Below are 26,311 nucleotides of genomic sequence, written 5' to 3' on the forward strand. Positions count from 1 at the left end.
TATGAAGAGCAACAGGAAACGGACATCGGGACTCTAAAGTTCTCATCGGTCATACGGATAGGTTTAAGAAGCATTTTAAAGGGAAGGAAGTGGCTAGTTAACACTTAGATAAACACAAATTTGTTAGGAACTAGGCAGCCAGAGACACGGCTACCAATAGTGCATTAGGATTTGGAAGATGGTGGTAACGCAAACATGTCACTGGATTAGATAAATGCTGTGGAGATATGGGTTCCAACACATAACCTGATTGAATTTGAATTCAGTTAATAAATATAGAATTGAATGCAAGTCTCAGTGATGTTGACAATGAAGTTATCATTAATTGTTGTAAAAACCCACCTGGTTCACTAATATCCTTTAGGTAAGGAAATCTGCCACCCGTGCCTGGGCTGGCCTAAAGGTTACTCCAGACCCACAACAATGTGATTGACTCTGAAAGACCTCTGAAATGGTCACTTTGTTCAGTAACAAATAGGGATGGATAACAAGCATCAAACTTGCCAGTGACATCAACATCTTATTGAAATACGGAAACTGAAACATAAATAAGACCAACCAATGTTATGGTTTGGAAACAAAATGAAAATGTAAAGTTGGGTCTCATTGGATTGTAACCTAACATAGGTCAGTAAGCATGCAGATGATGTGTGAACATGACCTGATGTTAGGACATTGGCAAGAGAAGTGCTGAAAGGAACATTGTGTTAGAAACCAAGAATGCAAACAGAAGTAAAATACTGTATATACTGGAACTCTGAAACAAACACGTAGAGAAAGTCAACAGGTGGAGAGAGAAACAGAGTTAATACTGAGTCCAGTATGACTGTCAGAAGTAAGGTTCTGTAGAGTCGTACCAGACTTGAAATGTTAGCACTGTTTGTCTCTGTCCCAAGCATGCAAACAGCCTGAATTAGCACTTGGCAGCAGGAAAGTGTGTTTCTGGCAGGGACCAAAAGTAACTGCACTTCGCAAAACTTAACTGGAGGAACTTTCTGTTCAAGCAGCCATGGATTTCAGATGAGCAACTGGACAAACTAGAGACAGATGTGGGAAGAAGAGCCAGGCAAAGCCATAGTGAGATTGAGCTGGGGTTGTCAGTGTAGGTATTTCTGACGTTGCTGCTGAGGACAGCATTTTTTGTTTCACGTTTCTGAAATATGGGCATTGTTGGCTTAGCCAGAATTAATTGCCTATCCCTAATTTTCCAGAAGGTAGTTAAAAGTCAACCTCAGTGCAGTTGAACTGGAGTTATGTGGAACACACTGGGTAAAGACAGTTTTTTTTTCTAAAAGGGTGTTTGTAAAACAGAGGGGTTTCTATGACAATTGGAAGTGGTTTTTGAAACCCTACAATGTGGAAACAGGTCATTTGGCCCATTGAGTCCACATTGAGCCTCTGAAGCGCAACCCATCCAGACTCAGCCTCCTACCTTATCTCTGTAACCCTGCATTTCCCATGGCTAACCCACCTAGCCTGGACATCCCAGGACACTAGGGGACAACTTAGCATGACCAAACCACCTAAACCTGCACATCTTTGGACTTTGAGGGGTAACTGGAGCACCCAGAGGAAACCCATGAAGACACAGGAGAACATGCAAACTCCACATAGATTATCTAATTGTTCAACAAAACGAACAAGAGTGAGAGGAATAAACAAGAGGGGGAGAGAGAGAGAGAGAGAGAGAATGGGGAAACATGCAGGGCAGATGGGAAGCAAGGAGGACAGAGGGAGAGAGAGAAAGTAGAGAGGGAAGGAGGATGGGAAGATGCGAGAGATAGATACACGAAGGAAAGATGGAGATGGGAAAAGCACTTGAATGGAATCCTTGTATCGTACAAAATATTCAGCACCACCGCTTAAGTGGTATTTGCAAATTCCTTATTAATTTGACAAAATAAGGGCATTTTTAGTCAGTGATTTTGGAAGAAAGCATCAAGAAATGTTAACTGCTAATGCAGGAAACCTTGATGCCTCCATTGGAGATTTGTGCACATCTTATAAAGATGCTTGTATTTTCTCTCATTTCTTTCACCATCCCTTAGAGCTCAGGTTAACTGCTATGAAAACAATGAGAGGTTGCTGCGTGGTGGCAAGCAACATCAGATCAATAATCCATTTAAACTGACCTTACAAAATGTACTGGTAACTGCAAACACAGATCAGAAATATCTCGTGATCCAAATATTATAATTACCTAGATGTACACAATTTTTCAATGCCTTCTGAAAGATACAAAGCCTATTTGTCTCTCTCCACCTCCCCTCAATAAAAACAATGCAGCATTAAGAGCAATCAGACAACATTCAGAACACGGTCTCCTTCTGCTATCACTCAGTATGAATCCTTTCAAACAGACTCACTTGATAGCTTACTGGTGCAGCAGAAGGATGACCAAAGTAAAAAGTCAATCCATTTGGAGCCTCTTTAAGGGTCAGTTGACAACAAAGACGAGTGAAAGTCGACTCAATCAGAGGTACTGCAGCTGAAGATCTGACCCCTCCGGACGGCATGGCACTACTGGGAGCAGGAATGCCCCACAGTCAAGGCTCCTGCTTTAGACTGTGAACCAGTTATTTCTTGCAATAAGTCTGTGTGCGCACATGTGTATGTGTGCGCATGTGTGTGTGTGAGAGACAGAGATTGCATGTTTACACACATCAGGTCGAGGGCCAGCAGTTATTCCTCATGGTCAGACTCACTCAGGTTCAGAATGAATGTCTGAATGCCCCAGAAAGAAATACAAACCAATGTGCTCCCAAACTCATTCAAAACATTCATCACAATTGTTTCATGCCATTTGGCCCCTCATGTGCAGTGGCTTTCTGAATGAGTCACACACATATTCCCCAGCTCTATTATCCATAATATTGTGTATCCTTCTCCTCTAAATAATAATTCAATTCACTCTTGAATGTGTTGTTCAAACCTACCTCCACAACACTGTTTTAATTTTAGACCTGACTGTCACATTTATGTTACAAGCTGGTGAGGGAACCAAAGCTTTTCTAATTAGATAAAAGTTGAGATCCAGGGGATCTAAGAGAACAAAGCGACAGTTTTGACCAAACAATATTTTACTATCCAATGTTGGAACAAAAATACAAATCTAAAATACATGTGCAATACTCTGACCACATTTAGGTTGTTCCAGTACATTATTTAGCAACGTGCAAAATTGCCCAGCTACGTTTCATTGACAAAAGCAGGAAAAATAAAATCTGATCAGTTACCGCCCCATTGAAGCAGGGCAGACAGAAAAATACTCCACTGGCTGCAGTCATACCTGACCCATAGGAAGATGGGTTGTGGTTGCTGGAGATCAATCGTGTCAGCTCCAGGACATCTCTGCAGGAGTTCCAGGGTAGTGTACGAGCCTAGCTTTCTTCTGCTGTTTCAATGTTTGTCCCTCCTTCATATGGTCAGAAGTGGGGATGTTTACTGCTGATTGCACAATGTCCGACACCATTTGCAACTCATGAGATTCAAGATGTAACAAGATCTGAACGATATCCAGGCTTGAGCTTGTAAGTGGAAAATAACATTTGCACCACACAAGTACCAGGCAATGACCATCTCCAACAGGAGAGAATATGACCATGTCCTCTTGCATTTCATTGAGATTACCATCTCATTGATGTAACCGAGGGGTTACCATTGATCTGGAACTGAACTGGAGTAGTTATGTCAATACCTTTGCTATAAGAGAAGGTTAGGGAATGGAAATTCTGTGGTGAGGAATTCAGCTCTAGTCCAGCACCTATATGGCATAAGTCAGGGCTGTGAGGGGATACTCTCCACTTGTCTGGCACCCATTCACGACCTTTAACAATCACTCTCTTAACCAACCCCAAAGTGGCAATGTGTACCAGCTGTAATGTGCAGTGCAGCAACTCATGGCGGCTTCTTCCCTAGAGGATGTTAGAATCAGAGAAAATAGAAGCAGAAATAGGCCATTCAGCCCCTTGATCATGTTCTGCCATTCAATAGATCATGGATCTTCTTATACCACAAGCTGCACACTATCCGCAAGGCATGGTGTGGCACAGAAAATGGTCATTGGGCCCTTTAGGTTTCTGTTGGCACTTAAGAAAGGATCCAATCAGTCCAATTTGAGTGGCCTTACAAATACTCCATCTTCAAGTGCTTATGCGACTACTCCCCTTTTTGAAAATTATTATTGGGGCATTGGATTTTCACATCATTACACACTGTGTAAACATACTTTTTTTTCATAAAACCTCTCATGGTTATTTCCTTTTGTTGACAGGCCACAAATCACCAGGTTTCACTCAATATGCTGTCCTGACCCACCATGGTGAAATTCCCAAAACCTGCAATGCCAGTTGGGTCCAGGCCATCAACAATTGCACTTATTAATCTTAAAACAGAAATGTAATCCATTTAGTCCTGGTCAGATTGTGGGGAGAAATCATTTTGTGGAGTTACGGACTCCAAGGATGCGAGGGAATGCCCAGACATTGGTACCTGGAGCACACAGCAGAACCTTTTCATGCCAGACACCAACCTGGTCAGGAACTCCTCAAACAACGCCCTCCAGAGGTCAGCAGAAGACTGCATTTTAAAATCAGTATTAAAAAGATGTCTTAAAAAGAGATGGATTAGGCAAAATTACACCTTGAACCTAACTCACCATGATAGCATGATGAAGAAATTTTCACCTATTTCCCAAGACCAATATTCCTCAATCGTGGATCATCCAGTGAGGGAAAGGCAGGGACATTTCTGCCCCATTCCCCCCTCGGAGCCCCTGTATATGGATTGGTATGACATGTTAATCAGGAACATATTTTGACTGCTACAAGCTTTTCAAGAGATCACAGGATTGAGAAAGTTTAGTTGGGAGATAATTGTAGTTTTGAATATAAAGGATAATTGTTCAGAATATTTTTCAAGCAGAGATTGCATCTTTACAATTTACGTCCCTTCTGGAGAGTTTTATGAAAAGTGCAGCTGTCCATCCAACTGAACGCAATGTTTCTGCAATGCAACGCTCAAACACACCTGCAGGAGGTGCAAATGAGTCGCTGGGTGGTGACCTTTCTGCCAGTAGTCCTTGTTGCTGTCCTTTGTGGACATGTGGGTTGGAATAATACCACCTTCTCTTCCAAAGGGCACCAATGCCCACGATCAGAAACAGGTGGCACCCATGCGGGAATGCTCACAGTGTGGTTCTGTGGAACGCTGGCACACCAAGCAAAATGGTTGGACATCGATCTACTGAAAGCAGGGGGTGGGCACCGAAACCAGCACATGCTACTCGACTGACGAGGACAGTGCACGCAAGATCTTCCGCTTGGATGTTGGGGTTTGTCGCGTGTTGCCAGGGTCAGGGGTCAGTCTGAGCCGTGCCCTGGCTCGTCACTGCCCTGACCGAATATCGGCTGGGCGCAGCTGCCGTTCCCCTTCCGCCAGGAAGATCTGCAGCGCCCGGCGGAGCATGTGGACCCCCAACAGTCTCCGCTTTCTCAGCGGCCAGGTGGCAGCGATGCCATAATAATCGCCCCGCTTCTTGTTTGTCAACATCTGCAGGCCTGCAGCAAACAGACAGACACAAACAACTCACAATTAGCTCATGCTTTCCATCACCTCTGCGGGGTGGGGGGTCTCCAAGCCCTTTATGGCCACTTGCTTAAGTCAAAGAGCCTCCTTAGCAAAGAGAGGCCTCAGCGGGAACCAGAAAGACCTTAAACAGGTAACAAAGAGGTTTGAAGGGGGCAAACACGGAGATAATGTTTGCACACACAGAAAAGGGAGCGTAAACAATGGTGAAGGAAGCTTAAACAATTAAAAACAGGCTTAAAGGTGTCGTTGGACACTGCAGCTCACCATTACCCTCTCCAGGAGGATGAGGGATAAGCAATGTATGCTGGCCCAGCCAGCGATGCCCACATCGCATGAATGAATGAATGAATAAAGGTAAGATTATTACTAATCAATTTAATAGGGAACTCAGCAACAACTTGACCAAGGTAAGTACTAGAGAATGGAGGCCAGCGAGGTGGAGATGTGGGAAGATTTAGGAACGCAACTCCAGAGCATACACCCAGGCAACTGATAGAGTGGCCACTTGCGATAAAAAGGGAGGGTGTGAGAGAGAGGCCAGGATGGGAAGAGTGTGGAAATCTCAGCATGCTGTAAAACTGCAGGAAATGACGGAGGTAGGGAATGTCAGGGTCATGTGGGATTTGAAACAAGGAAGAGAATTTGAGAATCAAGGTAAAAATCAAGCAAAGATCTGTAGGTGCTGGAAATCTGAAATCGTCAGAGAAACTCAGCAGGTCTGGCAGCATCTTTGGAGAGAAAGCAGAGTTAACACTGAGAGTTCAGTGGCCTTTCTATTCCTAGGTCTGGAGAAGGGTCACTGTACGCTAAGCATTAACTCTTGTCTCTTTCTCCACAGATGTTGCCAGACCTGCTGTGCTTTTCCAGCCAATTTCCGTTTTTGTTGAAAACCAGGGTGTGGCTTATTTGGGAGGGTGGCGAGCATGAAGGTGACTGATGAGTGAAACGGGCCTGGTGAGGGCAAGGAGAAGTAAGCTTGCATTTACAGAAGGTGAGCATAGTCAGGTCTAGGGACAAGATGGAATTATAATGTATTTTATCATCCCAGGCAGTCTGACTCACCCAGTGCATCTACCATGCATGCCTCCCTGGTGTATGCCTCGACAGGAATAACATTCTGGAAACAATGCAGAGAAATCACCCCCAGGCCACTCTCCCAGATATCCAGAATCTGCTTCAGTTTTGCACTCACCTGAATACAAGGAGAGAAGAAACGCTGAACTCAGGAGAAAAACTGAATTAAAGACACATTAACCTGCAAAATGGATGGGCTTAGATTAGCTCACAGGTCGGCGCGACAGCGAGGGCCGAAGGGCCTGTTCTGCTCAGTATTGTTCTATATTCTAAAATACTGGACGGTGATTCACGTCCACGGACTAACAACCTATGGATCACAAATCCAAATCCATTCCTCGTGGGGAATTGAGAATTTGCAAGCAGCATTTTAAAACAAAAATACGGAAACAGAAAGAGATGACAAAGCTGTGTGTGAGAGAAGCTATTCTGCCTCTCGACTTGTTCCACAATTGAAGGTGGTCAGGACTGATCGGTCATTAAAGACCAATGTCCTTCATTGACAGGGGCCATTTGAACCTGGACTGAGCCCCCCACACGACCCCAGTCCGATCAGCATGGTTGACTCAGTGGTTACTGGAGTGCTCTAGTGAACTTCGTTCAAAGCAGCACGGCCAGTAAATGCCAGCACGGCCAGCAACACCCTCAACACAACATTGTTTCTTCTTCCTTTCTCCATTTTGTTGTGCTAGTATCAGCAGTCCCAATTTGGGAGGCTGACAGCTTAGTTCCAGACTTCACACTCACACGCTCAGGAAAAAGCTCTGATGATCAGTTTCTGCACTCTTCTTTAAACTTTGGTCCTACTTATGGGTTTCTGTTAACAGAATTAAAGCTAAATTCATTGTTATTCACAGGACATCAGGGCAATCTACAAAGCATCCACAGCACGGAAACAGGGCATTGCAGCCAGGAGATTGATACTGAAGGGTCAGAGAGGCGGGGGGGTCAGAGAGATAGGGGAGAGGTGGGGGGGGGGCAGAGAGGCAGAAGGGGGGCGGGGGTGCAGAGAGATAGGGGAGAGATGGGGGGGCAGAGAGGCAGAGGAGAGGGCAGAGAGGCGGGGGGCCAGAGAGATGGGGAGAGGTGGGGGGGGGCAGAGAGATAGGGGAGAGATGGGGGGGGCAGAGAGATAGGGGAGAGATGGGGGGGCAGAGGGCCAGAGAGATGGGGAGAGGTTGGGGGGGGCAGAGAGGCAGAGAGATGGGGAGAGGTTGGGGGGGGCAGAGAGGCAGAGATGGGGATGCTGGGGTGCAGAGAGATAGGGGAGAGGTGGGTGGGGCAGAAAAGGCAGGGGGGGACAAGGAGATACATAGATAGGCAAATAGATAGATAAAGATAGTGCAAGAGAAAGAGAAGGAAAACTGAGAGGTCTCCAAGACAGCTGGACGATCAAACAGAGACATGGGAGAGTTGCAATAAAAACCAATAGTCCCCTTTTCAATTAGAGAAGCTCATCTGGCAACGTTTGCTCCCCAATTGCCACTGCTCAAACAGATTATCATGGCCACATGGCTGTTCGTGGGATCTTGCTGTGTGGAAACTCGCTGCTGTATTTCCTGCTTTACACCAATCACTACACTTCAGAGAGGAACTTCACATGGAGCAAAGCACTTCTGAAACATGCCGAGGTCACACGAGGTGCTATACAAATGCAAGACCTTTCTTCTTTTTCATATTTTCAGCCACCCATCGGACCAGGCCTGCAGTGCAATTTATCCACAGAGGCCAGCATCAGGAGAGGCTCAGATAATTGGACAGACATCAGGGGCAAGTGTGCCCAGTCACAACTTTGAGACTGTTAAAGAGCCCCTGGGATTGAAGCTGGTAGCTGGCAAGCTCTCCCCTGACAAAGGAAAGATGCAGACATGTAGACTTCAAGAAGGTTACAAGATTAAATCAAGCCAACTGAAGCCTCCTTACCTGATCATTGATGTTTTTAAAGTGTGTGAGTGCGTCATAGAGGTGACAGTATGGTCTGGAGCGTTTCCCTTTTCCCACATAGAAGATAGAGCTGACAAAGGTGCGGAAACATTCAGCAGAGCTCAGAGTGTGACACCGAATGGGCAGGTTCTTCGTGACCCTGGGAATTGGGGACGGAGGGATGGTAGCGGGGGGAAGTAAGAGGAGAAAAGATTAAAAATAACAGATAACTCAAAAAATTGTTCAGAGTTTATATCTCTTCATTGTACATAGTTTAAATTGCAAAATAAACCAACACTGGCCCAGATCTTCCAAAAGAAGAGAGTTATTGCAGGAGCTAAATTCTCAGGGAACTGCCCTGGAAGTTGAAATATGCCATTACCCACCTTCTGGCAGTCGTGATGTGGAGGTGCCAGTTTTGGGCAGGGATGGACAAGGTCAGAAATCACATGATACTAGAAATCACAACCTATTGCACTATAAACTGGTGTTGTATGATTCCTGACCAACTTGTGGAACCTTCCGATAAGTCCTCAGTTCTGGGTTAGAGTCAGAGACTTTGGAGGGTTCTGACTGACTTTGTTGAACAGGTACCCAGGAAAAATCAGAAGAGTTAAGATCTGCTCCAACTCCTGCGTACTTAAGTGTCAGCCCTTATTTCCACCACCCACGATGATTTTTCCTACCCCAATCACACTCCCCTGCATGCCAAATGCACAACTTCCTCTGTTGTCTCTCCCGCTGCCCAGCCAAAATGGTTTACCCCCTCTTCCCTGACCCGCTGCGACTCGTCAAGAGCCCAACTCTTCCGCTTGATCCTGAAGGCCACACCACATAGCCAGACCTGCCTCAAGATGATACAAGACCTCCCGCATTCCCAAAACACCAGCTTTGACCATCACCCTCCACCTCCTATCACTATGCTGATTTTCGATCCTGTTTTCCATACTGCCCTGGGTCCCATGAGCTCTTAGCTTCTTATCCAGCCTGCCATGCAAGACTTGTCAAACATCTTCCTGAAGTCTATGTAGATTACATCAACTGCTATACTCTAAAAGTTGAAAGGAAATTAAATACAGTATTCCAAACCATAACGGGTCAAGACAGTACAGCGAGAGAAACATTTCTTTGGTAGGAAATTCAAGAACCAGAGGATGTTGGACTAACATAAATAGAAACTGGGATATGACGGGGAAAATGGTTTATACACTGATTGGGTTTAGAGATAGTAAGTCACCACTAGATAGTAAGAACTGCCGATGCTGGAGTCAGCGATAACAAGGTGTGGAGCTGGAGGAACACAGCAGGTCAGACAGCATCAGAGGAGCAGGAAAGCTGACGTTTCAGGTCGGGGCCCTTCTTCTTTTCTGAAGAAGGGTCCCAAACCAAAATGTCAGCATTCCTGCTCCTCTGATGCTGCCTGGTCTGCTGTGTTCCTCCAGCTCCACACTACACATTGAGTGATTAGGATCTCGAATGCACTGCAGGGAATGCAGGAGAGGTGGATTAAATTTTGACTTTTAAAAAGGAATTGAATTATTATCTGAAGATGAAAAACATACATATCCTACAGAGAACAGACTGTGGAATACGGCTGGGCAAGTTGTTCATGCAGAATGCTGGCACAGCACAATGGGCTAAATGGCTTCCTTCTGTGATTAAATTCAGTGGAGTGACTATTGCCCTGCCTGAGACCAGGAAACCCATCACAGATCAGACCCTGGACTTGGGATTTTGGGAATCAGGGGTTTCAGTTCCTGGGCCCAAAATGCAGCAGAGTAACCAGGAAACAGACGAAGAAAACTACAGCTGAAGTAAATTCAATCATGGCCAGGGGCTGGGTGATCCAGGGGGCTTTCAGTGGAACACAATCTCATAAAAGTGAAACTCTGGAACTGAAATTCTCAGACAGTACAGAGGTAGCTTTACTCTTTATCTCACCCCATGTAGTCCCTATACTGGAAGAGTTGGATAGGGACAGTGTCAAGGCAGCTTTACAGTATAGAGGGAACATTTTATTTGTATTTAACTCAGTGCTGTACCTATCCTGGGAGTGTTTGATATTTGATGGAACAGTGGTGACAGGCTTTACCTTCAGTTCAACAGAGAAGAGAAAGCTCTAGCTTTTCCTCGCTACCATCAGTTCTGAGGAATGGCCACTCAACGCGGAACGTCAACTCTGATTTCTCTGCACAGATGCTGCCAGACCTGCTGAGCTTTTCCAGCAATTTCTGCTTTTAGCCAAAACAAAAACCTAATCCTCTGCTGTCCTTGTCCTGGGAGTGTTTGACTGGGACAATGTAGTGGGAGTTTTACTCTGTATCCAACTCTGTGTTGTTTCTGTCCTGCGAGTGTTTGATGTAGGGAGAAACTTACTCCATCTAACCCCATGCTGACCCTTTCCAGGGGAGAGTTGATGCCAACAACAGGTCCCTAACGTGGGGCTACTTTATTCCTAAGCCTCAGTATGGTTACACTTGATTTTAAGTTGAAGGCAAGGAAAGGTTGTACCTGGGATCAAGGAGCAAGTAATTGAAGCTGGATTTGAGGAGGCCCTCCCTCCATTTCCGGTTCTGGTCTGGCTGCTCAAATTGCTGCACTAAAGCTAGTTCATCCTGACTGCAATCTGGGAAGACGAATGTTTCCAAACTCCGACACAGCTCTGGACTGTAACCTAGATTACAGAGAACAAAAACAGCTAGCAGAGAGAAGCTGGTTTGATACTTGCCTGAAATGAAATCTCCTTCACAGGTACAAAAATGGATTTAAAGTGATTGGCAGAAGGATTAGGAAGGAGTACAGAGATTTTTTTTCCCCACCCAGAGGTGTGGGGATCTGGAACTCACTTCCTGAAGGGATCTGTTAGGACTGTATTAACATATTTAGAAAAGCACTCCAAGTAAGTGCTGTAACAAACAACTTTAGTGACTAAGATCTGGATGATGAAATTATACTAGAGTCCCCAACAGGCACATGCACAATGGGTTGAGTGGCCTCCTTCTGTACGGAAAATGTTTCTAGAAAAGCAATTTTTGCAGCAGAAAGACATTTCATTGACAGAAGACCAGCTCCGTCTTAGCAACCTGCTGAATTAGTTAGACGCCAAAAAGGAATAACTTCACAGTCAATTCAATTAAATTCACCTTTGGAAGTGGTTTCGCTGTTGTTGTGTTGGAAATAGCAGCCAATTTGTGCTCTGCACCAATAAAAAGTGACATGGGTTGAGGGATAAATGATGGCCAGGTCATTGGTGAGAAATGTGCCTGTGGGATCTTTCTTTACAATCACGAGAGAGAACTGATAGGCAGAAGTTTAATGTTTTATCTGAAATTTCTAGGAGAGTCTGCTGAGATTTGGCGCTCACATCTCAGGAGCAGGGCATAGGTCCCTCTGACTCTGGGTTTGAGTGTGCAATCTATGACAGCACATATCTGTGCAGTTGGGTACAACGGGCTTGCTATGTTTCTGTTGGGCAATTTAGATAGATTCTGGGTACAAGGCTAATACTATGACCATAATCCTGAGTCATGACAGTGATCAGGATCAGTATCTCCAACTAACATGGAAGGTTCGAGCATCCAACTTACTTGTTGGCTGTTGTGGCTTCTTGGAGAAGGGGTCCTTTCTGATCTTGTTCAGAGAATGCAGATAAACCTTCCTGGTGAAGTCTGTCACTGGTCCAGGGTCTTCTCCATAGTCTTTAAGCTGCCTTCGTATCTGACTGTTGGATAGGAGTTGGAGGCGGGGGGACAATTTTGGCAGTTCGTTTTCTTTCTCCTCAGGACGCAGCACATCACCGTTCTTGTAGGCCCTCCAGTCATAGATGACAGTCTCCTCAGAGCCTGAAGTGCTCAGGTTCTCAACACTCACATCTGTACAAGGGTAACGGCGCTCTATGAAAGTGTGACCCTCCTCGGTGTCAGTGTACAGATACTCCACCATCTCACTTTCACCGCCATTAACCGGGCGGCCACCAGGCGAAAGTTGCAGCTCCAGGTCGCCCATGAGGCTCTGCCATTCCCCATCGTGGTTGGGTATTTTTGAAAGCCGCCCTGCGCCAGGCCACCTGGAGAAGCTACACCTTTGGCCTGGAGTTCCCTGGGGCAAACCGGTGTCCTCCAGCCTTGTGCTTTCACACACCTTGCTGTCTAGAGGACGGTCACTGCTGTCAGTCTCGGGGTCAACAGCTAACAGCACCGGACTAGGACACGGAGAAGGAGATTGTGGGAGAGCACAGGACAACTCTGCAGCACCATTCACTCCGTGTCCCTCCTTCAATATTCCCAGCTCGCTTTGCAAGTCATTATTTTCTGAAGAGTTACAGGACCTCCTTCGGCTGACATAATTGACTCTTACGTTGGGATGGGCAACCTCTTGTTGCCTCATAGGTGGGCAAAAGCAATCATCTTGGCTGATGCCTCCCTGCTCAAGGTTTTTAGGAAGTGGTACTGTTTGGCTTCTGCTACTGGCATTCATTTGACGGTTTATGTGGATACACTGTTTGTTGCTGTTTGCATCATCCATTGGGGATGGAGATCGGCTTGTTTGTTTCTCACAATTAGGATTTGGGAATGGCACAGTGTCAAAGTCTGCATCTCCCTGCTCGGAGCATCCAGGGGCCAATGGCTGAACAGTCTCTTTCTCGTTATTATTCCATCGAACGAAGGGGACTGTGTCGAAATCTGCTGTTTCATCATCTCGACTGTGAGCAAAGGAACAAGTTTCATCTTCATCCTCTACGCCCTGGCAAACTGCGCCACCATGGCCGAGAGCGCCAAATGGACTTCTTGCATCTACCATTTGCTGCTTGCGGACTCGGCGAACTCTTGTTGGCGTGACAATGGTTTGCTCAAAAAGTGAGGAATTGTAGCTCCTGGATGCGGAGTTGGCTAATCGACTCTTGGTGCGTGGGGTAACAAAAGGTGACAATCCGTCGCCACCGATTTGCACAGACAGCCCCGTCTCATTTCCCAACTTGATGTCCTGCAATAATTTTTCCAACCCTGCGCCACCATCTTCTTTCTCACCCCCAGCTGATGAACATTCCTCAGTTAGGCTCATTTTGGTTTTGTTTCTAATGTCACTGTCAGTGGAAGCAGAACCCCTATGTAGTATTTGCAGGTTGGCTTTATCCATTGGGACAGTGGAAGATGAGGATTGCTTGGCAGATGGTCTCAATAAACCCAGAAAATCCTCATCCTCCATATGGTCTGAGGGAGCCTCTGCCATAAAATGCTCTATCTTGTGATTGTGGATGTTTGCATTCATGGCAGATAACACATCCAGGCTTGATCCAATCTCATTATTGAGATTCACCAACTGTTTCAGGCTACTTTTGGCTACAGTTGTCTGTTTCTCATTATCACAGCTGTTCACATACACAGGCTCTGCCTGTGAGCTCTGCAGGATGTCACTACAGTCTGTGCTGGTGTGAGTGTACAGATGACCTTTATTGGAGTCATTGCACTGCCTTGGAGTGCGACACTGGGGTCCCTCGCTGTCCGTTCGCAAAGGACTGTCTCTACACATTCTCCTGATGATGAACTGGGAGTCTTCAAAAGGAATAGTCTGCAAATCTCTGGAGTGTACCACATGGATGCCGACTGCTGCAACCTCACCAGTACACGCTGAAACTGGTTCAGGTTCTTCCTGCTTCTGAGTTTCCCGGGCCAAACAAGGTCCTGTGTCTGCCTGAACTTGCTCTGTTCGACGTGCTCGTTCAAACATTCCAGCTGCATTAGGGAAACACTCAGACCCACTTTCACAGCTACAGTAGAGAGTGCTGCTTGAGTCAGAAATGGAGGTTGAAGCTTTCGGATCACCTCCGTTATGTTGGGCACTGTTAGCGCTGAGAGGAGACCCAGCATCGACTATCTCCATGGTACAGCTTAAGGTATCCTCCAAGAGAACCGCAGTGGTTTTATCCAGTTCGTGTTGAGTTGTCAAATGTGTGTGTTCAAAGAGGTAGATGTGATCTGGCGAGGTTATGTCAATGCCTTGTCGTTTAGATGGTCTTATTAAAAGCTCAGAATCACAAAATTCTGCCTGTTTGGCAAGACTGAGCTTAGTGCTTGACAGAGATTCGCTGGACCCAGGTCTTTCCTCCAAAGTGCAACTACAATCCAATTCAGAGAGCCATTCGGCGATAACGGAGACATCACCATCTTTAAAGACTTCCTTCTCTTCATACAGGCCACGCTGGGCACAGAGGGGTTCAATGAGGAAGTGTTTGTTTTGTGGGAGATGATTGGTTGAGCTATTCAGTCTGTAGTTCTCAGCTGGACACTGTTGAGAGGCTGATGGAGGCAAAAAGCTCTCATCATCAATGGAGACGTTCAGCCTGTGGCCTAGAGCTTGAGGCGGCTGGGGAGCAGACACAAAAGAAAAGCTCTCATCGTCCTGAAGGGGTAGCTCTTGGCCAACTGATGTATGGTACTCAGTGCAGTCAGTCGCAGAACTCAATTCATTTGAGCTCAGCTCTACAAACTTTCCATAGGTCTCCACATGAGTGCTTGACAATATACAGTCATCAAGGGTTACGTCCATAGTTTCACCAACGGTGTGATATTTACTCTTGTCCTCAGCTATACCCATATGATGCCCTAGTCCCTGTGGCTTCATTGTTCCTGATAGAGATTGGGGCCTCAGTGACTCAGACCAGATCGATGTGTCGTCTCCTAAAGGACCACACCTTGGATTTATTTCCATCGGGTGGCTATGCAGTCTGTCACCAATTGCACTTGGGCCACTGGCATTGAGGCCCGACTGTTCGAGAGTTGAGGGTTGCTGGGTTCGGTGGACTGAATGAGATTTGTTACTTCGTCCAGGTCGTGGGCCAGTCGTGTGGCTCTCTGTGATGCCAAACTCAACTAGATCAGGGAAGAAATGGAATCCAGTGCTGACTCTTCGATAGGACACTGCAAGAATCCAAATAGCAGAACCAAGCAATTAGTAACACTCAGAATAAATCTGATCCACACAAACATAGGCTTTTTTTCTTGTTTCACATCGGTACTGATAGGATCATGAGGAATAGGCTATTCAGCTCCTTGGATCGGCTCTGCCATCCAATAATAAGACATTAACTGATCTCACTGTGGCCTTGCTTCCACCCTGCTCCCCCCGATCCATCCATGCTGTCACTACCTCCCCACAGCCCTGAACTCTCTATTACAGCAAAACCCAGTCTAATATAGACATGAATATATTCACTGAGCCAGCCTCCATTGCTCATGAGGGCAGAACAATCTAAAGATCATCCAACCTCAGAGAAAGAAATCCTCCTCACCACCATCTGGGATGGCACAAACCTTTATTTTTAAATTGAGATTGACAAATTTCTCATCAGTGCAGCAATGAATGAATGATTAAGGAGAAAGGGTAGGAAAGTGCAGGTTAGGATTATCCAATCAACTAAAGCCTCATTTAATGGCAGAGCAGAGTCGCTGGCTGCAAGGCCTACTTCTGCTCTTATGTCTTATGCTCCAAACTGCCCCGGCTTCTAAATCTCCCCACCAGGGTAACCACCCTCTCAGCATCTAACCAAACTGCAGTGCTGCAAAAATCTCTTCACTTGTTCCTCCTCAAGAGGAAGTGTTGGGCGAAGGGAGAATTAAGCTGAGCTTGGATGAGATCCGTTTTCATCGTTCAGCTGGCACTCCGAGTTTCAAACTCTTGATTCAACACATTTCCCCTTTGCCAGGAATTAACCGGAGTTCTAAATTCTCCTGACTTGCTCATTTACAAACAAGATGGTCTGCTGTTCCGCCTTAGCGGCCGAACTCCCTGCACCCAACCTCACAACACCTGAAAATCTTTCGAGAATGGCAAAATATCATGGCCAGGTTGTCACATGACAAGTCAGCTGGCCAAGTTCCTCATTGCCTGCTCATCATAACATGGGGCTTTTTTCTTGTTTCACGTCAGTACTGATAGTATCATGAGGAATAGGCTATTCAGCTCCTTGGATCTGCTGTACCACTCAATAATAAGATCTTATAATAAGATGTTGCCCTTTCTTTGATAATCACTCCTGTGAAATTGTCTTGGTTTACTATGTTAAGTTTGCTACATAAATGCAAGGTGTTATTGTTAACTCCATCGCCCTATTTGTGACAAATGCCTATGCAGCCCCAAACTAAAGTGGCTAAAAAGGTGGGTTGTAAAACTCAGCCCAGGAGCTCCTCAAGGATTCAGGAGGAAGAGAGAATTTGAGACAATATTGAGTGCTATTAAAGGGGATGGCAAGTGATAGCAGCAGCAACAAAGATTTTTTTTACTGGAAATAAAATGAATGGGGAAATGTTTGAATCTATAATGCTAAATGCAAATGATAAAATTAATTCAGTTCAGATGGAAAGAAAGGAAACAATGGCTGCTCGACACTGCGATTATGACAGAACACAGAGTTCCTGTGGAATGCAGGCCCTTCCAAAACGAGAAAAGATTCTTTCATCCAACTGAAATTTTAGATGAATGGAACCGGAATCTGCCTGTTGGCTAGCTGTCCAAAGAAAAATGGATTTGGATGATTTTCAGCCCAATTCCGGAATGCTGATTGAATAAAAACATACAAGCTGCCTCCCAGGGACAATGAGATGGAGAACCAGATGACAACAATCTAAGGCTTTTCAGGGAAAGAGCCAGCGGGAACATAAGAAAACTGTTTCTAAACACACAGTGAGTTACGATGATCTGGAAGACATTGTCATGATATTTTGCCATTCTCGGAAGATTTCCAGGTGTTGTGGAGTTTGGGCACTGGGAGCTAGGCTGCTAAGGTGGAACAGCAGACCACCTCTTTAGTAAATGAGCAACATCTGGAAAATTTAGAACTCCAGTTAATTCCTGGCAAAGGGGAAATGTGTTGAATCAAGAGTTTGAAACTCGGAGTGCCAGCTGAACGATGAAAACAGATCTCATAAAAAGGTCGCCAGAGGCAGAGTTGTTTTTCTTCAAAGAGGACTTGGATAAAAGTGTAGTGATCTGAACAAGGGGCAAGTGGATCTCATTGCTCTGAAATCCTAAATTGGGGCTGTTAACCTGGGATAATCAGGGAGTCCTGGCTGACAGATATAAACAGGGGATTTAGAATCACCTCAGCTCAGGGGACTGGCTCTGAGCTGGCTGGTCAGAGCCCACGTACCGTACACACGTAAATGGATATTGGCCTCAATGCAGTTATTATAAGAATTTACAGTGCTGTTGTGAGACAGCAGTGGAGTGGGATTAATTGGTTTGCTCTATCGAAGAGTTAACACATAGATATTAATGTTGGAATGGACACTTTCTGTGCCACAACAACCCATCTTCAACTTGGCCACCTAATGTGAATAGCAGAGGTGTGAGGAAGGGCTAAGTTGATAGTATGGGACAGCGCTAGATTGCAACGGTATAATTGGTGCAATGGCCATCCTTGGATTCTTTTCCACAATTAAATCCTCCCTTCTCCTCTCTATTAAATTGAGAGGCATACCATATCATTGAACAATACAAAATTCAGAAGCGAGTTGAACAAAGTGGATGCCAAAGTGTTTTTTACCCCTCACTGGGGAGCTTAGAATCAGGATCAGAATAAGGGATAGGCCATTTTGGACAGAGGCATTTCCTCACTCGGTGGCTGGTGAATCTTTGGAATTCTCAGTGGAAGCTTAGTCTTGGGCAATGTTCAGAGATGTTTTCAGATGCTAATGATCTCAAACGATATGGCGTTTACACAGGAAAGTGGCTTTGAGAGAACTTATCAGTCACAATGTGGAATGGCAGAATAGCCTTGAGAGGCTGAATGGCCAATTTCTTTCCATGCTTATTTAGGACAGGCTGAACAGGATGGGGGCTCTAGTTTGGAAAAAGCAGAGAGATAACCTGATTGCAGCTTTTAAGATCATGGATGGGTTTGATAGGGTATATAATGAGAAGAAAAGAGATCCAAACAAGGTGACAGAAGTACAATAAATTTAATAGAGAATTTAGGAGAACGTTGAGAGATGAGGACATGGAACTGACGACCTCAGGGATTGGTAGAGATGAATACCAGAAATGAAGGTCGATAAGATAACACGCAGCAAGAAATAGAGGGATATGTTGACGGGGTTAGATAATGTAAAGCAGAAGGAGGTATTCATGGTGGATCAACGTCAACATAGACCACCTGGGCCGAATGGCCTATTTCTGTGTTGTACACTCTTTGTGGGACCACTGTTACTTAGGAAACTAATCATGACCTGAGCAGAGTCTGTTAATGACGGGGGCAGAATGGGGATTGCACCTCCAGACTCTCTCTCAGCCCAAATTGTATACATAACCGCTAACCATTTGGTAAAGGGTTTGAAAACAATGGGGAGAGAGAATTGGATTTTCACCATATTGGTACATGGGAGGCTCCTCCTCTGTATTCTCCAGCAGACTGTCATTGTAATACTCCTGCAGAATCTGACGGCATTTCACATTTCCTTGCTCGTCAGCTAAATCCTGGGCCGTCAATCCATCCTAGATGTTAAAATAAAACAGAGGTTGATGTCAAGTGTTGCATGCCTGACAACAGGATACGCAAACAGAGTTCAAAGAAACATTTCAATTTGTGCTTTGCAAAGGTTTCAGCAACCTGTAGTTTCTGAAGGGTTTCCCGGAGGGAGGTTTTCCAGATTTCTCCTCCCTTCCCATGAAAAACACCTTCCTATTTTCAACTGAACTGATCTAACTCTAATTTTAAGATCATGATGATTTGTTTTGGATTCCATCATCGGTAGAACTAGCTTCTGTGTTCATCATCATTAACTAGAGGGTTTAAGGTGAGAGGGGAAAGATTTAAAAGGGGCCTATGGGGCAACTTTTTCCACACAGAGGTGGTGTGTGTATGGAATGAACTGTCAAAGGAAGTGGTGGAGGCTGGTACAATGACAACATTTAAAAGGCATCTGGGCAAATGGATTAGCTTAATTTAGGATATCTGGTTGGCATAGATGAGTTGGACCGAAGAATCTGTTTCAGTGCTGTACAATTCTATACCTATTTCTCATTTAAACTTCTTAATTAGATGACCTAAACAAATTTCAAAGATCGAGTTATTTAATCCTTTGTTGCCTGTGGAACCTCGCTGCATGCACATTATTTGCAAAACTTCCTAGAAGAGAAAATTCTGGGCTTTGTACATAGAGGTAGAGTTCAAAAGCAAAGAGCATTATGGGTGAAACTTGGCAAAACACCAGTTCAGGTTCAACAGGAATATTGGGCCCAATTCTTGACTGCACTTTCAGAAGAACATGAAGGCTTCAGGGAGGGTACAGAAGAGATTTGAGGTCAAGACATTTCAGTGAAAAGCATTTCAGCATAGGCCACAAGATATAGGAACACAGGCAGGCCATTCGGCCCATCGAGTCTACTCCACCATTCAATGAGATCACTGATCTGATAATAGTTAGCTCCACTTTCCTGCCTTATCCCTATAAACATTGATTCTCTTACTGAGTGAAAAAACCTGTTTACCTCAGCCTTGAACACGCTTCACGATCCTACCTCAACAGCAGTCTGCAGTAAAAAATACCTCAAATTCATAAGCCTCAAAGAAGGAATTCCTCCTCACCTCCATTTTTAATGTGTCCACATATGATGACAATATACTTAAAAGGGGAAACAACCTATCTGCATCTTCCTGCCAAGCTGTCTAAGAATCTTGATGAGATTTGATGGAGACATTGAAAATCCCAAGAAGTCTAGAAAGATACATAGGATGAAACTTTTCTCATCGGTGGTCGGTTGAGAATCCCAGGACACAAGATCGAGGTGAATTGTGAAAGAACCAAAAGCAACAAGAGGAAAATTGTGTTTATGAAGCGATTAGATGGGATCTGGAATACACCACATTAAAGCGAGATTCAGTCATGAGTTTCAGTTGGGTATTATTTGCACAGGCAAAATTTGCAGGAATAGATTTGCAGGCATGGAGTGGCACGGTCGTTCAGTGGTCGGCACTGCCACCTCACGGTGCCAGAGACCTGAGTTTGATTCCAGTCTTGGTTGACTGTCTATATGGAGTTTGTACATTCGCCCCCTTGCCTGCATGTTTCCTGCCATGGTCCAAAGATTTGTAGGTTAGGTAGATTAGCCATGTTAAATTGCCCCAGTGATGTGCAGGTTAGGTGGATTAGCCATGGCATAGGCAGGGTTACAGGGATAGGATAAGGGTCTGGGTGTGATGCTGTTCGGAGGGTCAGAGTGAATTCAATGGGCTGAATCGCCTGCTTCCACACTGGAGGCATTCAATGAGATGAGAGTGGAATGAACCAGATGGAGCTCTCAAATAAAATTACGTGGACAGATTGCACTGAGTGCCATCATTCTGTCATAATCACACTGAAATTCTATGAAAACAATTTGGCACATCAAAAATAATTGACTGGGAAATGACTGGCCTTTCCCTACCTCCCACAGCCACGTAAAGTGCAAGAGAATTATAGAATCAAATTGTGCACGAGGTTCCAGGTTGGATATACGAACAAGCTATTAAACTGACCCGATGCCAACTGCTTTTCCACATGGCCCGGCATACCTTTCCCAACAAGTATTTACCTCATTCCCTTCTGAACATAATGGCTGAATTTACTTCCAATTAATGATCGAGGCATGAATACAGAACGTATGGTCAGTAAGTCGACAGATGACACAAAACTCGGTGGTGCTGTCAATAATGTGGATCTTAAACGAAAGGACGATTGAGAGGGACAAGCCAGTGACAAATGGAATTCAATGTGGAAAAGTGACAGGTGGTTCCATTTGGGAAGGGAGTGCACGATGAATGGTAGGACCAGAGGAAGACCAGGGGGTCCTTGGAATGCATTTCTACACACCCTTGAAGGCAGGAGGGCACATTGATAAAGGTGGTTACAAAGGAGCAGGAAGTTTGGAGGAAAATCTCTACCAGCCAGAGAATGGTGGACATCTGGAACTCACTGTCTGGTAAAGGCAAAAACCCTTAAGATATTTTGGAAGTATTTAGATGAGGACCTGTGAAATACAAGCAGCAGACAAGGCAATGGGCCAAGTGCAGAAAAATGGGAGTAGGATAGAAAGGTGCTTGAATGTCGACAGGATGGCCTTTTTGTGTGCTATTATCGACTCTGTTTCTGTGACTCTTTCAAGCAGCACATTCAGATCACAACAATTTACTGAATTTAAGAATTTCAATTCCATTTCAGAGATAGTAGGAACTGCAGATGCTGGAGAATCTGAGATAACAAGGTGTAGAGCTGCTTGAGCATAGCAGGCCAAGCAGCATCTCAGGAGCAGGAAAGCTGACGTTTTGGGTCTAGACCCTTCTTCAGAAAACAGGTCCAGACCTGAAACGTCAGCTTTCCTGTTCCTCTGATGCTGCCTGGCCTGTTGTGTTCATCCAGCTCTACATCCTGTTATCTCAGCTTCATTTTTGTTCTTTTTGCCAATTATCTTAAGTATGTACTCTGCTAAACAAACCCCTGCCAGTGGAAATGGTTATAAACTCAAAGCCCTTCCTTCCTTAATGAGCAGTGGAGGCTGTAGCTGACGTATCAAATGGGAAGTAGGGCATATAGAGAAGCCCAATTAGTTTTCGGAGATCAGCTCCTTTACTTAGTTACCTGGTCCTGGAGAGTCGGGTCTGCTCCACTCCTGAGCAACAGTTTCAAACTCTTGACACACCCCCAGGAGGCAGCTACATGCAATGGAGTGAGATCTTCTGTAGATCTACATAATGAAAAAGATAGAATTTCCAAACTTTGCAACCACATTAGTCTGCTCACAGTCTGCACTAATGCAATGAAGTATCACGAGGCTTTCACTGTGCAACAGTGGCAGCTAGAGGACAGTGTCTGTATAACTGGGTTAAAATGCAGGTGAGTACAGGCCATTCATTGATGGTGCAAATAACAAAGGCTAAATTTACACCGAAGCAGATCATACAATACTAAAATATACAACAGGACTGCACTGCACATACCAACATAATCAGCGAGGAATTCTGCACAAAGTGACATGATAGTGATAACATATGGACGTTGATTTTAGTTTCCACCATCTGATGTTACTACCTGAGACTTGCATGGACTAAAAATGAACACAGTCTTAAATTAGTGACATCAATTAGCTGACCACAGGTTAGCTTCATGAGACTAAGGTGGAGTAAACAAAATTGTCTGAATCAAAATGAGCATTTTATAAAAGGTCACTGACACTTTACTTTTATTCATTAACAGGATGAGAAGTCACTAAATGCCCAGAGGGCAGTTAAGTGTCAACCACATGACTGTGGGTCCAGAGTCACGTGTAGGCCAGGCCAGGTAAGGATGGCAGTTTCATTTCCCAAAATGATATTAACCAACCAGATGGATTTTTCCCCACAATCAATGACAGTTTCATGGTGATCATTAAACCCCTGATTCCAGATATTTATTGAATTTAAATTCTACCATCTGTCATGCCAGGATTTGAACCCGGGTCCCAGCAACATTACCTGGATCTCTGGACTAACAGTCTAGTAAAAATACCACTAGGCCATCACCTCCCTTAAACTACACCACCCAGTCAGGCATCTACATTGATTTCCACCTTATAAGTCTCACACAATGGAAATTAAAAACATCAGGTGAAAATTAACAAGCTTGGAAATGATGAACTTAAATAGAAATATGACAGCTGTATTGTAGAGATTTTCCATTACAGAGCTGAGGAGGTGCATTTGTAATTGGAACAAACAGGAGAAAGTGCCCTCTCTCACACTCTGCCTCGCAACTGTCTATCCACCATCTATAACGCACAATTCAGGCGTGTGGCAGAATACTCCCCAACGGCATTTCAATGGGAAACTTTATAAAAATGTCGTTTTACTGACAGGGAAACAACTAGCACTTTGAAAATTGAGACTTAGGACCTCTGTTTAAAAATCTGCACGTTAAGTCACACTAATAAAGTGCCACTAACCTGACATTCGGATTTGCCCCGTGCTGAAGAAGTAGTTTTAAACATCGAATTCCACCTTCTGTGTCCTTCCCAGATGCTAGATGAACAGCTGCTACTCCATCAGGTAAGACCAGATTGGGGTCAGCGCTCTCCTTCAACCACCTTTCTAAAGAACTGAGAGGACAGAAAGCACTAATGGAATCTAATGAGCTCAAAGGCATCATCAGACAACATGCTGACTGGAGACATCTTTGGAAGATTATTGGAATTAGCCTGAAGGCCCTCAAACTAAGAGCTTAAAACCCTAAATATTTGTAGGTGTTACAGCAAAGTCTGAAACCTGACACACAAATAATTTGCATTTACAGAGCACCTTTAAAGGAGCAAAATCCCTAAGGTACTTCACAAAGCATTACCAACATTTGACACAAAGCCATATAAGGAGATACTTTGGCAGGTGGCCAAAGGTTCAGTCAAAGGGGTAGGTTTTAGGAAGAATTGTAAAGGAGACAGAATGGCAGAGTGGTGGAAGGCTGGGAATTTCAGATCTTAGTATCTGGAAGAGAAGTAGCAACAGATGCATGGAGCTATCACCGTTGTCCATTCCCTTTCAAGTCACACACCATCCTGAATTGGAACAATCTTTTTAATACTGAAGCAAAAACCGGGAACTCCAGCCCTAGCAGCACCATGGGCGTACTCAGGCAAATTGGGCTGCAGCAGTTTAAAAAGGCAGCTCATCACCACCTTCTCCAGGGCAACTACAGACTGGCCAAAAACATACACACCTGCCACCAACATTTACCTTCCATCTGCGAAGGAAAAGCTGAAGTCACATTGCCAGGGCAATTAAGATCACTGGCTGAAGAGGTCAGATGTGAAGGAACTCAGAAAAGATTACAGAGATAGGAAGGGAGGAAGTCATGTCAAGATCGAAAATCAAAGATCAGCAACTGTGGTGATGCCAGAAGATGGCCCAGTATAGTAGGCAATGTGCGGGAAGAGGGAGAAACAGTGTCAATGTTGAGAGCTTTTCATTTGAACTGGAAGAAAGGTAGACAAATTAATGGGCATTCTCTAAAGCTGGTGCAAAAACAAGTTGTAAAAACACAGGAATTGATGGACAATGTCTATAAATGAAATAAAAAGTACAGGCATCGTTAGACAATAGACAATAGGTGCAGGAGTAGGCCATTCGGCCCTTCGAGCCAGCACCACCATTCATTATGATCATGGCTGATCATCCACAATCAGTATCCTGTTCTTGCCTTTTTCCCAAACAAATGCAAAAGCAAACTGTAAAATGGTAGGATTTTATGAAAAGTGCTTAAAGTAGCAGCACGGTGGCCCAGTGGTTGGCATTGCTGCCTCACAGCTCCAGGCACCCGGATTCGATTCCATCCTCAGATGACTATCTGTGTGCAGTTTGCACGTTCTCCCCATGTCAGCGTGGGTTTCCTCCAGGTGCTACAGTTTCTTCCCACAGTTCAATGATGTGCAGGGTAGGTGGATTGGTCATGCTAAATTGCCTGACCCAGCTAGGTGGGTTAGACAAACAGAATGAGTCAGGGTGGGACACTCTGCACAGGATTTGTTGGACTGAATGGCCTATTTCCACACTGTAAGGATTCTATGATTCCCCTCAGCTTACAAGAATAGTTCCAGGGATGGACAACTTCAGTTATGAGGAAAGATTGGAAAATTTGGGATAATTTTCTTTGGAGGATAGACTAGAACATTTGAAAGAAATCATGAGGGATCTGGACAAAGTGGATAGAGAGAGACTGTTCCCACTTGTAAAAGGGCCAAGTACCGGGGGTACAGATTTAAAGTGTTTTGCAAAGGAGAGGGGAATAAGAACACTTTTCTCAAAGTGAGGAGTTAGAGTTTGAAGGGGTTCTGTTAATTTCTGAAGAAGGGTCCTGACCCAAAACATCAAGCTTTCCTGCTCCTCTGATGCTGCTTGGCTCGCTGTGTTCATTCAGCTTCACACTGTGTCATCTCTGTTAATTGGATTTGATTTGATTTAATGTAGTCACATGTACCTAAGTACAGTGAAAAGCTTTGTTTTGCAAGCAGGTGGATCATAGCAAACAAGTACATACAGACCATAGGGTGCTCAGACAGAGCAAGGCATTCAAGGTTATGACTGCAAAGCAAGATCAACGTTATTTGAAGTTAACAAAAGCAGAGAAGAAGCTGTTCTTGAACCTGAGGGACAGCTAGTTCACAGTACAGAGTAACGCTGAAAACGTGGGTTCAATTCTCATACCAAGCTGAACTTAGCACAAAAGGAGATGCTTCTCAGCCTCTCCACTCATTGAGGTGTGATGACCCTCTACTAAGAGAGTAGCCCTCTTGTGCTGTGTACACCTTACCCTAAAGGGACAAAAAAACTTTGTTGGATAATCCCCAAAAGCATTGTTGCCCCTACTGAAATGAAAGTGGGCAATAAAATGTAACAAAATACATCCAGGAGCATCCTTAATCAGCATCTGCCTCCAGTGAAGAACATGCCCTAACTTGTTGCGCTTGCTAAAATGAAACATACATGATAAAATGCAACATTGAAATGTATAAATGCATCCATCCTTACACAGCATCCTCGTCCTCTATGGCCCGGTACAAATGCCTGGCCAGCAACTCCCTGCTCATCCTCCCTCAGACTGATAAAGCCACTATCCCCGCAACTCCATTCAGAAAATGCCACCACCTCCCGCGTTACCAACACGTCCCGCCCATTCCTCCCACAACACCCAACCGAAATGCACGTCACCCAACTGCGGTCGCTGATTCG

The 26,311-nt window shown here is 44.8% G+C and overlaps 1 protein-coding gene across 1 annotated transcript; it reads right to left on the reverse strand.

The window, feature by feature from the left end:
* Window positions 1-3,129: 3,129 nt before the first annotated feature.
* ankle1 (ankyrin repeat and LEM domain containing 1) lies at window positions 3,130-26,223 on the reverse strand. Its single transcript, XM_048560194.2, has 9 exons — window positions 26,111-26,223; window positions 23,536-23,688; window positions 22,197-22,302; window positions 18,948-19,074; window positions 12,174-15,503; window positions 11,098-11,260; window positions 8,587-8,746; window positions 6,652-6,781; window positions 3,130-5,558 (listed from the first exon to the last, which is right to left on the reverse strand). Exons 1-9 carry the CDS (start codon window positions 26,167-26,169, stop codon window positions 5,386-5,388), a joined length of 4,401 nt encoding a protein of 1,466 aa, XP_048416151.2. The 5' UTR covers window positions 26,170-26,223; the 3' UTR covers window positions 3,130-5,385.
* Between the last annotated feature and the right edge of the window lie 88 nt (window positions 26,224-26,311).

The sequence above is a fragment of the Stegostoma tigrinum genome, chromosome 30 (genome assembly GCF_030684315.1).
Source record: "Stegostoma tigrinum isolate sSteTig4 chromosome 30, sSteTig4.hap1, whole genome shotgun sequence".
NCBI classification, from domain to species: Eukaryota; Metazoa; Chordata; class Chondrichthyes; order Orectolobiformes; family Stegostomatidae; genus Stegostoma; species Stegostoma tigrinum.

Coding starts and splice junctions, on each gene's coding strand:
- ankle1 (XM_048560194.2), bottom strand. CDS start 26,169: ATGAGCAGGGAGTTGCTGGCCAGGCATTTGTACCGGGCCATAGAGGAC. Junction 22,303..23,535: donor GGGGCAAATCCGAATGTCAG/GTTAGTGGCACT, acceptor TTCATTATGTAG/ATCTACAGAAGATCTCACTC. Junction 15,504..18,947: donor GCCTCCCATGTACCAATATG/GTGAAAATCCAA, acceptor GGATTCTTGCAG/TGTCCTATCGAAGAGTCAGC.